The following is a 16,947-nucleotide window of genomic DNA, read 5'->3' on the forward strand; positions in this document are numbered from 1 at the left end:
TGTAACGAGTCTGATTAACATGCTCCCGACACTTTCCTTTAGTTTTCTGGGCTCCTAGCAACAGCAGACAAAAGCGGCAGGACTGTTCCTGGGGACATGGATAGCCTTTGATCTGCCATCATTACACTCAAGACATATACATGCAGATAGACACAGACCACTGGTGCATCGAGATGAGAGATCAGTATTTGATTTATGGTTGGATAAGTGCCCAGAAAACACAGCTATGTCCTACATGGGTGAAGGGAAAGCTCTGAACCAGGCCTCACTAGAACCATCCCTATATCCTGCCAACTAAACAGAGGTATCTTTTTCTGTAGCATCACCTCTCCCTTTTTCTTCTGGACCAGGTAGGGGCAGAATTTTGGCTCTCCAGGTGTTTTAGACTTCAACTCCCAAAATTCCTAACAGAGTTGAAGTCCAAAAGACCTGGAGGGCCAAAATTTCCTCGTGTATGCTCTGGACACATCCATTTAACACCACCTTGACCCACCTTTGGGTTTAGAAGATTTCTTTAAGTGGGAATGAACTGATATTATATCATGAGTCCCAGTGCAATCTAGTGATGTGAGTGTCAGACTAGGACTCTAGGATCTCTGCTCTGCCACAAAAATCCACTTGAGTGACCTTGGGCAAACAGTGCCCCCTTTGGCCTTAGAAAAAGGCAATGTCAAACCTCATCTGAATAAATATTTCCAAGAGAATCCAAGAGTGAGGTTATCATAAACTGAAGTCATCTTAAAAGGACAGGACAACAAAGCATGCACTGAGTGGCATCTCTTACCCCTGATCAAATACAGCCTGTCCCATACAGAATTAAAGAGCAGGACTGATTTCCAGAATATATGACAGGTCTGTCCTAACCCAGGTCCCATCTACATATAAAATCCAGATTATCTGTTTTGAACTGGATTATATGGCAGTGTAGACTCAGGGGCTTTAGCCCACCTGCCAATGGTTTTCTAGTCTCCCCAGTCTTTCCACTCCACAGCAGATGATGACATAGGTAATCTTGTTAATAGAATATGTCAAGGGTTGAACTTGGGATCCTCTGTGGCCAAACAACCAAACAATGTCCCCCTTTTTATATAAGGCAGTGCTGCCCTCCGCCATACACCTTAACAATATTTTGAAAGTATGATCCAGCTGTGTTGGCTATTTCAGAGTAAGTGTACCACTTCTAATCTCATGTCAGCAATCGCTATCCCACTTACATTTGCTTGTAGGTGTATTAGAGCTCCATTGGCTCATGACTTATTTCTAGACACAATTCAAAGTTCTGATTTTGATCTATAAAGCCGTATACAGCCTGGATCCTGGTTATTTGAATGACAGTTTCTTTATGAGCTCATCTGGAGAGGTAGTAAATAAATAAAATAAAAATCTATCTGTTTGGCAGTTGCCTTCAATATGGACAGTTTCAGAGGGAGGATGTTTTGTATTATGTCTGTTATAACAGGCTGTGATTTTTATTTAATTTTAGTTTGTTAAGTTATAACTCATATTTATATGTTGGGTTGTATAAATTTGTTAGTATGGATGTATTGTTGTTGTATTCTGCATTGAATGTTTGCTTTTTATGTCTGGAATCTGCCCTGAGTCCCTTTGGGGAGATAGAGTGGAATATAAATAAATTATTATTATTATTATTATTATTATTATTATTATTATTATTATTTTACTGACACAAAAGCACAGTATGTCACAGCAAATGAGATCTATATGCTGGATTTCATATCAAATGGACTTCGTATCAAAAAATCATACCTAGACTCCCCCAACCTGTAGTCTTTGACCACAACTCCCATTGGCTGTTGCTGGGAGTTGTGTTCAAATTTAGAAGGCACTGGGTTGAAGAACAGCTGCACCGGTTTCTTTGGGACAGCTGTACTTTTCCAAACAAACCATTGTATGAAATATGCAATATTTGAAAGTTGCCTGGTGCCTTTTCCTTCTATGCTGGCGAGGTTGTGGGTAGGATATGTGGGGAGGGGTTGGGTGTTTTAAAATGCATTTTAATTGTGTTTATTGTATTTTAGCTGTATTGTAACCTGACACACAGGACTGTTTAATTGTTTTTTTTTAAAAAATTGCATTTGCTTTGTTTTAAATTGATCAGTGTGTGGGTGTTAGCTGACTTAAGGCACATTCAAAAATAAATAAATAAATAAATAAATAAATAAATAAATACTGGGTTTCCAGTGATAAAAATACAGCTAAAACATAATAAATGCAATTGAAATGCATTTTAAGCATGCACACATGCATGCGCGCGCTCACACATACAGACCCAACTCTCCCAGCACCCTGCCCCTTATCCTTTTCCAAATGCATGCTGGCACAATAATGTATTTTCCTGCTTACAGAAGGCCAATAGGTACTGGGCCATCCTGGTCCCTCTTGGGAGGGGGTTCCACAATCTTGGAGCAGCCACTGAAAAGGCCTCTCCCTTGTTACTACTAAATGCACTTGAGCAGGTGGTGGAATAGAGAGGAGACCCTTCCCAGTAGATCATAGATGTCTACCAGCTCCATAGAATGAGATACGGTTCTTCAGATAATCTGGACCAGAGCCATATAGGGTGTTGTAGTCAAAATCAGCACTCTGAATTGTGCCCAGAAACGTGTTGGCAGCCAGTGGAGCTGTTTTAGCAGAGGAGTTGTATGCTCCCTGTAGCCAGCCCCAGTTAGCAGCCTGGCAGCTGTTCTTTGGACCAACTGAAGTTTCTGAGCAATTTTGAAAGGCAGCCCCATGTTTAGCACATTATAGTAGTCCAACCGGGATGTAACCAAGGCATGTACCATCATAGCAAGATCAGACTTCCCCAGGAATGGGTGCAGTTGGGCGCAAGCTTCAACTGTGCAAAAGCACTCCTGGTCACTGCTGATACCTGGGCCTCCAGATTCAGGACCGAATCTAGAAGTACACCCAAACTGCGAACCTGGGTTTTCAGGGGGAGTGTTACCCCACCTAACACAGGCTGACTTCCTATTCCCAGATCTGTCTTACAACTGAACAGGAGCACCTCTGTCTTGTCTGGATTAAGCTTCAAGTAGTTTGCTCTCATTCAGTCCATTACAGCTGCCAGGCCCTGATTTAGCACAGGAAGCACTTCCTTGGAATTAGGTGGAAAGGAGTGATAGAGTTGGTGGTCATCTGCATATCAATGGCACCACATCTCAAACTCCAAATGACATAGTCTAGTGGTTTCGTGTATATGTTAAACAGCATGGGAGATAACATAGAGCCCTGAGGAACCCTGCAGGCCAGTGGCCAGAGAGTTGAACAGAAGTCCCCAGCATCACCTTCTGAAAATGCCCCTCTCAGAAAGAATGGAGGCACTGAAAAACAGTACCTCCAAGCCTCATCCTAGAAAGGCAACCCAGAAGGATACCATGGTTGGTGGGATCAAAGGCCACTACTTTTTCTCTACTTATGTCTCCTTCACATATTTAGACCAGCTTTCATATATACACACTACACGCACACACACCCTAATGTGCATTTGTGATAGGTCCACTTTTTAGTTGCCGAAATAAGAGGACACATGAGAAAATATTGACTGCAGTACTTTTATTCCTGCCAAGTGGAGCACTCGTCTGTTAATGGCTCATTTTGTAATGTTTATGTTTCTCTAATTTATCTCTGTGAAAATCAAATAACATTATTTTGGGATTTTCTGCATGGATGTAGTTTGTTTGAAAATAATAGGGACTGAAAGATCTCAACATAACAAGTCCCGATTATGTTCGATAGCTTTCCAAAATGGAATTTAGGTATTTCACTCTTGTTTTCCTTACGGGCATTCCACGGGCAAGTGGTTGACCACTGGATGAACACAATTTTGGACTGAACAAAAATGGTTCACCTGGCTCTTTCTGTTTTCCCCTCTCAGGCACCCACAAAAGTGTAGGATGTCTTGGTGGATGAAATTTTGCTGATCCAGCAAACATCTGTTCTTAAGCAAGAGAGTAAACTCTGAACAACTTAACTAGTGATGGTGAAGACATTGTTTCCCAAAAGCATGTCTCCCAGGTGTTTTGGCCCAAGGCAGCTGAGGTTTCTAAGACCTGAAATCCAAAAGACCTAGAAGTTTTGGATTTGGTCATTGCTGGTTTAAAGGACCCTCAATGTGATTTAAAGGTTCATTTATGGGGGAAATACTGGAGGGTAATGGCAGACAGCTGACTACCAGTATGTCCCTTCCCATTGTTGGATTTGGGGAACAGAACCACTCAGAACAAAGCCCAAGGAAAATTGTTGTGGAAATGGGTCACTGTAGGTGTGCCCTAAACAAGGTATTGTGTAAGTATATTCCGGTCACTTGTTGACATTTGGCAACTCCATTAATTTCGTCTGGTCTTCTTGGGCAAGACATGCTCAGTGGTGGTTCTGCCAGTTCCTTGCTCTGAAACAGACCCTACAGCATGTTGTTGTTGATCTCCCATCCAAATATGAACCGGAAGGGATCCTGCTTAGCTTCCAAGATTGAAGGAGATCTGGTGCCTTTTAGGGCAGGCCGTAGCCAGGAATTCGTTTCGGGGGGGGGGGGGGGCTCAATTTTTTTCAGGGGTTTTTTGGGGGGGGCTGAGTTTCGGGGGGGGGGCTGAGTCTGAGTGAAAGAGGGTCTAGCCTAGCAAACCTTTTGTATCATTGACCGCCCTGAGTCGCCTGCGGGCTGATATGGGCGGATATAAGTGATGTAAATAAATAATAAATAAATAAATTACCCCAATACCCCCATGCATATGGGATATATTGAGCATGGTGATCAGATCATGATATGAATAAACATAACAGTTTAAATAATGCACCAGTAAGGCCTTTTCGCGAACTACCAGGAGAATTTCGGGGGGGGGGGGGGACTGAAGCCCCTCAAGCCCCCCCCCCCCCCCCGGCTACATGCCTGTTTTAGGGTATTTCTTTAGGCTCCCTATATGGCACTCTTACTTGGGGTTTACCTTTCCCCCTCTCTTGGGTTGCCGGAGGGTGACTTGCTTGGGTCAGCCTGGGGATTTCCACGACTTAAACTGGGGATTGGAAACTGGCTGGCTCCCTCCTTCTGGCTTTGGAAGGATCAGGAAGGAAACCCCTAGAAGAGCTGTGGCTCTTGGGAAAGGGACCTCCTGCCTCATGCCAAGCTTGGGGGGCAGGGAAGGATGTTGTCCTTTGATCCGCGCCATTGGGCCCCGTTTCCATTTTGGTCCGGTTTTCTAGAGTTGGGGCCACCCTGTTCAGCAAAACGGAGTTTTTTTGGGGCGTGACATCTACACTGTAGAATTAATGACTGCCATGGCTCAGTGCTATGGCATCGTGGGAGTTGGCAAAGAAGGCTATATATATATGTAATAGTTTAAAAAAAAAAACCCACCACCAGCCGCATTTTCTTTCGACCCGTGATGTGCACCCTGGAAATACGGATCCCTGTATTCGAGAATGAACCCACTTTAAATCCGGTTTCTGCCTCCTGCAGAATTCTGAGGTTTGAAGTTTAGTGAGGCTGTTAAAAGCTCCTCCCTAAACTACAAATCCCAGCATTCTGCAGGAGGCAGAAACCGGATTTAAAATGGGTTCCTTCTCTAGTGTGATGAGTAGCCAAAAATAGGAAGAGTCCTGTGGGACTTTACTCATACATTTAGGGTGCTATAAGCTTACAACTTCCAGGATTGCGTTGCACTGAGCCATGGCAGTCAAAGCGGTGCCAGGCTGCCTTAATTCCACAGTGTAGATGCAGCCCGAGGAATGGGATTTCTATCCAAATAGTCGCGACAAGTGCAGCAGGCATGCGAACTCTTTGTTTTACCGAAGGCTTTCATGGTTGGAATCACTGCGTTGCTGAGTTTTCCGGGTTGTATGGCCACGTTCCAGAAGCATTCTCTCCTGACGTTTCACTTGCATCTATGGCAAGCATCCTCAGAAGGTGTGAGGTCTGTTGGAAACTAGGAACGTGAGGTTTATGTATCTGTGGAATATATATGTTCCCAACCTGGTCTTTCCACAGATATATAAACTCCACTTGCCGAGTTTCCAACAGACCTCACAACCTCTGAGAATGCCCGCCATAGATGTGGGCGAAACGTCGGGAGAGAATGCTTCTGGAACAAGCACATACAGCTCAGAAAACTCACAAAAATCCTGTAAACTCTTTGTTTTTTTTCCCAACCCTTCCTTCTTTTTGTAAGGAACGCTTACAAACTCTCTCTTGCCCGTCTTCTATTCGGGTTCAAACCGCTTTCGGCAAAACAAAGGGGCAAATATAATTCGGGCGGAGCTTTCTCAGTTGGAAAATATTGAAAAAGATTGAAAAAGATTGAAAAAGATTAATTGAATTAATTTAAAATATCGATTTGAAACAGGAGATGGCACGCAATTTTTTTTTGGAAAACGATTGAGAAGGGAAAAAAAATGTGTCTGTCCATCCAAAAAGTATCGAAATATTGCACCAAGGAGACTTCCCTCTCCTTATTCAATAAGGGAGCGTCGCTACAATCAATCCGTAAAGAAACCCGCCCTGCATCCTGGCCCTTTCACCTGCTTTGTTTCCACCCATTGGATTCCTAGGACTAAACACCCAAAAGGAAAAGAGGAAATGCTTTTGACAGTTTATTGACAGCTGATTTCTATCCCTCAAAGTAATGAGTTCAACGAGTTTCGTGCCAGAGAAAAAGAAGAAAAAATATCTGAACTTACTGTCAACTAGAGTCATTTCCTGTCTGAAATAGGAGAGAAAAGAAAGCGAGAAAAATACATAATCCATCGAAAGCAGGGGTCCGGTTTTTTATTTTTTTATTTCCCATTAGGACAAACCAAAAACGACACATGTAAGACAAATGTGCAAGTTAAACTTATTTAAATCCCACTTGCCTAGTTTCCAACAGACCTCACAAGCTCTGGTGATGCCTGCCATAGATGTGGGCGAAACGTCAGGAGAGAATGCTTCTGGAACATGGCCACGCAGCCCGGAAAACTCACAGCAATCCTAAACTTATTAGGTTCCTAATTGTGCGTGTGTGACATATAGGGACTGAGCGCTGCTTCTTTTCCTCTCCAAAGTGTCTCCAAATAAACCCTATCCAAAACGATCCATGTGCTCTCGTTTTGGAAAGAACTATAATGTCAAGGTTTTATGTCGTCTTATGACATTCCCCCACTTGCCTAGTTTCCAACAGGCCCCCCAACCTCTCTGAGGATGCCTGCCATAGATGGTGGCGAAATGTCAGGAGAGAATGCTTCTGGAACATTGCCATACAGCCCGGAAAACTCACAGGTTTCATATCCTTCAAAGGCGACTCGTCTGTTCAAGGTTCCTGGGCAATTTGGGTTTCAAGCACCTCCCTTCCCCTCATTTAGACTTCGAGGAGCCACATTCCTGCAACAGGAGAGGGGCCGGACCATGCCTCTGATGCCCCCCAATTCCCTCAATTTCAATGGGAGGGAGGAGCAAAATCAAGTATTGCCGACAGGAAAAACCTTGCCTCCTCCCTCCAGTCAATTTCTATTCAATCCCCACATTTCCAGTCTTGCAATCACCCCAAACTCTCGTTGGGTATGAAGAAGTGGGTGAGGGATCCCAAGCAAAGGGGCAAGCCAAGCGATCCAGTGGAGCAAAGAGAGAAGAGAGAGCTCTCGGTGGGAACTGTTTCTGGGGGGGGGGGGGGGTGTCTCCCTTCCTAGAAGTTTGGGACTGAAGGGTAATATTTGGGGGAGGGATTCCTGTTTGCGTGGGCTCTGCAATGAACAGGTTTTGGCCGACCCCGTTGCGACACCCCTAAACTATATCACTATTCATTCTCGCTCGGGCAAATAACAGGGGAGCCCCCCTCAGCTGTCATGAAGTCCCCCATCAAATAGTGAAGACCTCATATTCGGGAGGGAGGGATTATTAGGAGACAAGTGATTCGTATTTCCAGGGTGCAATTGGGAGAATGAAAAGGAAAGAGAGGGAGGGAAGGAAGGAAAGAAAAAAGGAAGGAAAGAAGGAAAGGAAGGAAGGAAAGCAATGAAGGAAGGAGGGAAAGACGGAGGGAGGAAAGGAACCAAGGAAAGAAGGAAGGAAGAAGTGAGAGAGGGAAGAAAAGAAGGAGCGAAGAAAGGGAAGGAAGGAAAAGAAAGAAATAAAGAATGAGGGAAGGAATGAAAGAAACAAGGAGAGAAGGAAGGAAAGATGGAAGGAAAAAGCAAAAAGGAAGGAAAGAAAAAAAAGAGGGAAGGAGGGAAGGAAAGGAAGAAACAAGGAGAGAAGGAAGGAAAGAAGGAAGGAAAAAGAAAAAAGGAAAGAAAGAAAGAAAGAAAGAAAGAAGGAAAGAAGGAGAGAGAAAAGAAGGAAAGAAAAAAGAAGGAGGGAGGAAAGGAAGGAAGGGAAGAAGGTAGAAAGGAGAAGGAAGGAAGGAAGGAAAGAAAGAAAGAAAGAAAGAAAGAAAGGAGGAGGGGAAAGAAGGAAGGAGCGAGGAAGGGAGGGAAGAAAAGGAGCGAAGGAAGGAGGGAAAGGAAGGAAAGAAATAAAGAAGGAAGGAAAAAAGAAAGAAGGAAAGAAAGAAGGAGGAAAGGAAGGAAGGAAAGGAGGAAAGGAAAGAAGGAGGAAGGGAAGGAAGTCTATGTTTTAATTTCGCCTCCTTTGGAGGAATCTCACTCCGACATCTGCAACCTTGCAGATTTTTCGCCCCCAACTTTCCCCTGAATTGCCTCGAAGTGCATATCTCCACTGTGGAAGGAATGCAGCGTGATACCGCTTTAACTGCTGCGGCTCAATGCTATGAACCCCTGGGAGTTGTAGTTTGGTGAGGGGCCAGAGAAGGCGAAGGGCCTTGGAAAACTACAGCTCCCGTGTTTCCGTAGTATTGAGACATGGCACTTAAAATAGTGTCAGGCTGCTGCATTTCTTCTCTAGTAGATGCACCCGGAGTCCAAAATACTTCAGGAGCCCATATTTTAGGGTCTTTCCACCAACTCAGTGCCCCCCCCCCCAGAGCTCACCCAATAGGGCCAGTGGCAATGTTTCTTGGAAAACTGGGTCTGGTCCTCTAGCCTGCCTGAAAACCGTGTCCGTGAAGTTACCAGAGTGACGCGAATTTGGATCTCACCTTTTCAGGTGGAGGCTCCTCGCTGAACTCATAAAAATAGGAAAACCTGACAGGAAAACCAGACCTCTTCCCGGCAGTAAACTGGAGGCAAAGGCACCCTTGCTTCGACTGCTTTTCCTGCTTTTGGGAGCCCAGGATGGAGGGGGTTCCTATCCAAAAGGGAAGGGACTGGGGCACTCCTGCATTCACAGCCGATTTCCCAGGAAGAGTCAATTTCAGGAGCCTAGAAAATAGTAAAAAAAAGGAGGGAGGGAAACATGCTAACCTCCACAGGAAGGAAAAACAAAGCCTGGGAGCAGCCCCCAAGAAGGTCCTCTCCTCTGTTGCCACCCCAAACAAACTGGAAGGAGGACTGGCAGCACCAGGGAGAGGAGAAAAGTGAGGTCTCCAGAGCTTTCTTTTCTTGCTTGGGCACACAGAAAAAACCATAAAATGCGTGCAACTCTCTGCAAAGGTGAAAGAGAGAGACACAATCTCCTTGAATGGTCCTCCCCACAGGAGAGATCTCCTTCGCATAGCTTTAGGATCCCACTCCTCTCCCATAAGCGTGTATCAGTCTATTTGAAAATAAGGGCCACAGTTGTCAATTGGACTTACCCTTGGGCAGGCTGCAAAGGTGGTGCAGACCTCCTTTCCTTGCCTCCTCCTTGAAGGGGTCCTGGTTTGAGCGTTGGACCAGGACTCTGGAGGCCAGGCTTAGAAGCCCTGCTTCCCAGCTGGTGAAGTCAGGAATGTCACACTCTCTCAGCCTCAGAGGAAGGCAATGGCAAAGCTCCTCTGAACAAATAGTGGCAAGGAAACCTTGTGACAGACTCATCTTCTGGTTCCCTGAAATCAGAAACTACTCAATGAAGGTGCACAAAAGTACCTTCAAGTCAACTTAGGGTCACCCCATGAATCCCAGAGTTTTTTTTTCTTACCCAAGAATTAGGTCAGCAAACCCTTTGAAATTCATGAAGTCACCCAAAGTGGATAGGTGACTCGGAGGCACACAGGTGACTTGAAGGTACACAGACTCAGGCTGGATCTACCCTGCTCTATCTCCCAGGATCTGATCCCAGATTATCTGCTTTGAACTGGATTCTATGAGTTTACAATGTCAAATAATCTGGGAGGAGAAGATAATTTGGGATCAGATCCTGGGATATAGGGAAGTGTAGCTCCAGCCTGAGCCTGTGTGCCTTCAAGTCACCTGTCCACTTTGGGCGACTTCATGAATTTCACAGGGTTTTCTTAGCCCCACATGTTCAGGGATGGATGTGGAACATGCTCCCTATCATCCTCCCCCTTCAGTGGTCCAAAATGGGAAGGATGAGGCCAGCAATCTGATAGGAGAAGCTCTCTGCATGGAAGCACTTGCTCTTAGACCCCTGGAGAGAGCTTTGTGTCCCAAAGAAAACTTGAACTTGCTGCAGGCTTGTAGGTCCTCTGCACCATCTTTATTCCAGGACACAAGGATACTGGCCACTTAATAAGGATTGTAGGCAGCTCCAAAACAATATGCAAACAGGCATGTGAATTAGAGGCCTTAAACCAGGATAAGTACATTTAGGGGATAGTACAAAATAGTGTCCCCATAACATGCATCAGTTTGCCTTGGTGTAAACCACATCACAGATTGAAATGGCATTAAATTAAGTGTAGATGGGGCCTTACCAGCCTGGCCCATAATCAGTTTTGTCATGATTCTAAATGAAACCCTCTTCCATTTTAATCCAATCCTAGCCTTCTAACAGTAGCAAGATCAGGGCAATACTTCCATTGAGCCAGTTCTTAACCTCTTTTGGACAATGTTCCTCTTTGATACCCTAATGAATGTATATTCTTCCCTGGAAATGGACAGAATCAACAAGGCACACAAATTATGTGTATTATTTTATTGCAGTGGAAACTGTTTTCTATCACAGGAACTTTTTTACAATTAATATTTGAGAAGAGCTCTTTTTTTAAAAAACCTTAGAATTAGAAACATTACAAGCAGTGGAAGGGAAAAAAGTGTGTTGCCCTTAGGTCCCAAGTTAAGCACGTCTGTACAAGAGCGTAGAATGATTCTAGCAGCAGATTTTAGACACCATGATAGGAAAAAGAGAGCAAAAGAGTAGTAATTTGAGCAATGTATCTTTTTTGCATCCAAGGATAGAAACATGCTTGTAGGAGCTCCTGCCTCAAGGGCCCAAACAGCCTGCCTTGTTCTGGTCCCTTCCACATTGACTTACTGGTGTCATTTGTTACTCTGCTTCAGACAGCAAAGTGTCAAGGTAAGAGAGATGATATAGAAGTTTATTATTGTTAACTGCCATTGAGCTGACTTTGGTTTATGGTAATCCAATGAATGAGAGACCTTCAAGTCATTCTATCCTCAACAGTAGTGATCAGGAATTGCAGGTGTAGGACCCTTGTTTTCTTGACTGAGTTTGCCTATCTGGAATTCAGTCTTCACCTGATTCCAGTCCTGAAGTACATCCACTTCATGACATACTCACTGAATCCACACCGCTGTATCCTAATTTTGTTAACTCAGGCCACTTCCACACAGCTGAATAAAATTCAACATTTTCTGCTTTGAATTGGAATAAATGGCATTGTAGACTCAGATAACCCAGTTCAAAGCAGATATTGTGGGATTTTCTTTCTTGATATTCTAGGTTATATGGCTGTGTGGAAGGACCCTCACTGAGTTGGATCAAAATTTGATCATACTTAAGAGCAGAGCTATTGATGTCTGTAAGATTTAATTTAGCCATGTATTCATTAGAGATTCTGGTCTGAGCAGGACTCTATTGACTGGAATTTACTTTGAGATCAGCAGTAGTTGGGTATTTTGAACCTCTGCTTGCCACGGAAACTCACCGGATATAATTCAGACAGTCACACTCTCTCAACCTCAGAGGGAGGAACTTTTGAAGATACCAATGCTTGGGTTGGCATTCAGCTCTTGGCCCAATCCAGCCAAGCAGCCCTTGTTACAAAAGGGAAGTACTGTATCATGAATAGGTTTAACTGTTTACAGAACCTCTACTGTCTTGTATGTAATGCAATCCAGTACTGTCTCCTATGCTGTGAAAGAAGCTCTTCCTACATTTCATTCACGGATCTTTTCTAGCCCTGTTTGGAGATGCCAGGGATCTGAATTTGGTACCATCTGCATGTAAAGCACAAGTTTGCTATTTGGCCCAATCCAAGCTATTTTTCTGACTGAAGAGGTGTCTCCTCCCATTCCACGTGCAAAACCTAACAGGGTCAACAGTTGCATCTTTTCAACACTGTTGATAGGACACCATCTTCTACCCACCTTAAACATTATCTAAGAATGTCCTGCATCGTCCATTTAGCACACAGGGCACTCCTGCTGTTCTTTCCCAATGAAGCCCAATATTTGCTACCTTAGTTGATGCTCTCACTCTTCCTAGCAGTCTACTACTGAACTAGACTCATTCCCTGGGTTCAGCCTAGTGGCAAGTGTCCCATACAGCTACTCTGCAGGTTATGGACAGCAAATGATAAGGCAGTGTTTACATTAATTTTTTTCAGTACCTACACAAGGGCATATAGTACCCCTCTGGATTAACCCATATTAAGATATTTCCATCAATAGTTGTCTACTCACAGAGTGGTATACAAAATTTTAGAATTCGTCCTCATCAATAAAATTCAATGGAACAATTGGGCAACCCATCCCCAAAGCCGATTTTAGTGTAGCTTAATAATAGTGGAATATAGTTATCTGGATGATTTCACAAAAGAGTCCAATTTGGAAATGGTAACAAAATGTAGCTTCATGAAAGCAGAAATAAGGAATGTATCAATTACTGAGCCTTTGGAATTCCGCTACTACGAGTAATGAACACAAAAGAAGCTCAGGAAAAGCTGAGAGAAAACTGGTTGTTTGAATTAGCATTCAGACTTTAAGTGTTTCCTTTAAATTGCTTCTATGCATGTCCAGGAGTATAGTGATGCCTCTAAACTGTAGGAGAGCTGGTGATGCTGAGGCACTTTCTGTCACAGCAGCACTGACACGGAAAAACATCTATTTCCTGAACCATCTCTTGGAAAGTTAACTTTGGAGATGGGTTCTCAATCTAATCCTCTCTGAGAAAGAGTACAAAAGGTTGGCTGCAGGCTTCTTAAAGGGTTAACTAATCCACATGAAGTGGTTTTGAGTTTGCACTCTTCAAGTGGATGGGGCAGGTGGTGAATCACATTCATTGGTGATTGCAAACTAAGCGAATTAAATTTGGAAGGATTGCCAAATTTAGATAATCAAGGGGAGATAGTCATTCCACACATCAGTGTCACAAAAGGGGAACTGCCCATTTCATGTCTGAGACAGTTGAAGACACACTAGGTAGAATTTACCCTTTGTATCTTCTTTTGAAAGTCCCAGGGTTATAGCTGAGGAAGGAATTTCTATGGCTTTGAAGCTAGTATATGTGAGCTTATGTGTTTCTACAGATAGCAACTCTTGTTGCTTCCGATTGGACCAGATTAAAAGAATGCAGTGCTCCAGTGTCTTTTGTCATTGCATAGTGGAGGCAATGGGATAATCTTTGCTGTCTCTTGAGTGACAAGCTCCATCAGCTACGAGTCTCTCTTCCACACAACCAGAACATATAAGAGCCTGGCATCCCTGTCGGAACAGGTCCAATCTGACCTGGTTTTTGAAACTAAGCAGGTGAATATTTGGATGGAAGACCACCAAAACAAACTAGTGAGACCCAGGAAGGCTAGAAAATCATCTCACCTAGGGAGATGCTGCCAGTCAGAGTTGGCAAGGCAGTTGGTGGTATGACTCAGTATAAGTGTCCCTTTGTTCTCTTCTGAGTAAAGTTCACAGAGGCATATATTAATCTGAATCAGTTTGCCCATGTTGTTGATTGTTTTAATGGTCCCCCTTTCTCCACAAATGAGCCAATTTTGCTTTCATCTTTGCCCGAACAAAAGCTGGTTACACAAAACGGCTAGGGTCCGCAGTGAGAAAAATATATGGGAAGCAATAGGACGTGTAAACAGAGTTCTGCTGAAGGGTGAACGGATGCATTTTTCATTCTTTGAGTATTATATAATCCTCCTTTAAACAGCTCCTGGAACCCCCTGGGGGAAGGTTCATTTGGCAGATCATTTTTCCTTGATGGCTGTGGCAAGCGTAACAATGTTCTGGGCCTGCTTCAGTAATGGCATGTCTATCATGCTGCCACGGAAAGTGAAGGCGCCCTGCAAAAAAACAGAGAATATTGACTTCTTGAAAGAGACCTTGGGAAGGGAAAATTGCAGGCTTGGACTGGTTTTAATACTTTCCAGCGAGACAGGAATTATTAGATCCCACATGAATCAAACTGAGTCGTCTTGTACTGACTTAAGAAAAAGGCAAGAGGCATAACAATAAAAGGGGTGGGAGAGAAAAACCCACAATGTAACAACACAACAAAAAAGATATGTGGACATAAAACACACACACAACCATCTGTAGAGAAGGACTGTGTTCTTTGACTCCTATTATTACTGTATTTATTTATTTTATTACAGAAAGTAAATAAATGTTATTGAATCAGACATAGCCAGAATTGATCAGAAGAGTTTAATAAGAAGGGCTGTGGTTGAGGAAGTAGCATTTGGAGAACAGACATAAGTGACTCTATTCCTTCCTGGACGAGAGAAAAACATAATGCAATGCCAGTGTCGCACTAAGTTCTTCCTATGTGTACCCCCAGAGGAAAGTGAGGTCAGATGGATTAATAGGAACAAATATCTGGCAATTACAGCAGATTATAAGAAGGTGTCCCAGCAATTGTTTTCCAACCTGAGATGAAAACCCCTGCACTTAACAACTGTCCAAGTGCTATTTAACAATATAATCCTAATACCCACCACAGCAGATCTTCAAGCTAGTTAGAGCCATTGCTACTGCCAAGAATATAATAAAATGAATATGTCTAAGGTTTAGGATCAGTAAGGTCCAATCTACATTACCATATAGAGCAGTTTCATAAAGCAGTTTAACCACATTAAACAGTAGTGTAGATGGGGCCAAGAAGTCTTAAAGAAATATAGTGTTCTTTTCCAGGAGCATTGCGATTGCATCCAACTCATAATCTGAAAACAGGTTTGTAAGTTATCTTTCCTGTCAACATTACAGATCACTTTTAATCATTAGAAGAGGATATCTGGGTTTTCCTAATATTTAAGCACTTGGTGAAATTGCTGGTATAAGAAAGACCTCACAACTTCTAAGGATGTCTGCCACAGATGTGGGCGAAACGTCGGGAGAGAAGGCTTCTGGAACATGGCCATACGGCCCAGAAAACTCACAGAAATACATTCACCAGATTGTTCTCTGTTTGGCTTCTGAAAGGGTGGGCATTTGGCCATCGTTTCATAGCTGAGATTCAGGTCCATGTTTGGCCTTGTAAACAGCTGGATGCAAGCAGTGACAGTGGGTCCACAGGAGTGACACTGCTTGTCCAGCAAGGTGACATGCTCCAAAATATGATTAAATGTGAATCAACACTTTCATACAATTAATTACCAAGTGAGGGTCATTGGCAATTGTGGTCTCTTCTTGATGTGGATGAAAATAATTTCATTGCAGCTGGAGAAACCAAGCAACCTTGCCAACTGCAGATTGCCTGGAAAAAGTTGTGAACAGGATCTAATATGGCACAGAGCTGAGACACATGAGCAGGGACAGTATGTCACAAGCCTGCAGGGAAATGAATAGATGCATACAGCTGAAGTGCACTGTGTGTTTCCAATTTATTTGGGGCTACAATGTAGAAGTGATATAAAATATCATTTCATGTAAAATGTTAAACATTTAGCTTACTCTTTCTAACTATATATGTTTCAATTTATAGCCATTTATTAATTACATTTAAAGGATATCCATCTTCTTTTCCTTTTCCTCTACTTCTGTCTCATCTGCTTTACATTTGTATTTGTGTTTTGGAATTTTTATTGAACCTATCTGCTATTTAAGTAAACATGTTCTAACTAAAAAAAAAACCAAGAAATGGTTGCAAGCAGGAATAAATGAAATTATAATGCATTTTTGGTTGCATCCTTTTTGAGATTAGCATAGAATTCTACAGACAGATTTTTATTCAATTGTAAGTTATATCACACCATTCTATGCATTGTACACCCAAAGTACAATGCTGCAAGCATCCCATTGCCAGCCTGCTTTTTTGTGTGTGTGCCAGAAACGACTTGAGAAACTGCAAGTTGCTTCTGGTGTGAGATAATTGGCTGTTTTTCAAAAACTTTATTTTAAAGGCAAAGATTTCTCCTTGACATTAGTCGTGTCTGACTCTGGGGGTGGTGCTCATCTCCATTTCTAAGCCGAAGAGCTGGCATTGTCCGTAGACACCTCCAAGGTCATGTGGCCAGCATGGCTGCATGGTGCGCTGTTATCTTCCTGCCAAAAGGGTACCTATTGATCTATTCAGATTTGCATGTTTTTGAACTACTAGGTTGGTTATTACAACCTTATTACAATTACCCTATTTTATAACATATGCATTTTGGTTACTTTAAAGGCAGTGTTTCTCAATCTTCCTAATGCCGCGACCCCTTAATGCCATTCCTCATGTTGTGGTGACCTCCAACCATAAAATTTTTTCCGCTGCTACTTCATAACTGTAATTTTGCTACTGTTATGAATCGTAATGTAAATATCTGATATACAGGATATATTTTCATTCACTGGATCAAATTTGGCACAAATACCCAATACGCCCAAATTGGAATACTGGTAGGGTTGAGGAGGATTGATTTTTGTCATTTGGGAATTGTAGTTGCTGAGATTTATAGTTCACCCGCAATCAAAGAGCATTATGTGCTCCACCAATAGAATTTGGCCAAACTTCCCACA

General features: G+C 43.0%; 1 protein-coding gene and 1 long non-coding RNA gene across 7 annotated transcripts in view; one reads left to right on the top strand and one right to left on the bottom strand.

Moving 5' to 3' along the window:
- The window catches only part of LOC132771484 (uncharacterized), an 84,101-nt gene that overhangs the window by 38,936 nt on the left and 28,218 nt on the right, over positions 1–16,947 (top strand). The gene's annotated exons all lie outside the window — the stretch shown is intronic.
- The window catches only part of CLYBL (citramalyl-CoA lyase), a 229,877-nt gene continuing 226,867 nt past the window's right edge, over positions 13,938–16,947 (bottom strand). For all 5 annotated transcript variants that reach the window (XM_060769557.2, XM_067466860.1, XM_060769556.2 and 2 more), the window contains one exon: positions 13,938–14,291. In XM_060769557.2, the coding sequence (XP_060625540.2) occupies positions 14,196–14,291 (96 nt within the window). In that variant the 3' untranslated portion in view covers positions 13,938–14,195. The remainder of the gene's footprint in view (positions 14,292–16,947) is intronic.

The sequence above is a fragment of the Anolis sagrei genome, chromosome 3 (genome assembly GCF_037176765.1).
Source record: "Anolis sagrei isolate rAnoSag1 chromosome 3, rAnoSag1.mat, whole genome shotgun sequence".
Classification (NCBI taxonomy): domain Eukaryota; kingdom Metazoa; phylum Chordata; class Lepidosauria; order Squamata; family Dactyloidae; genus Anolis; species Anolis sagrei.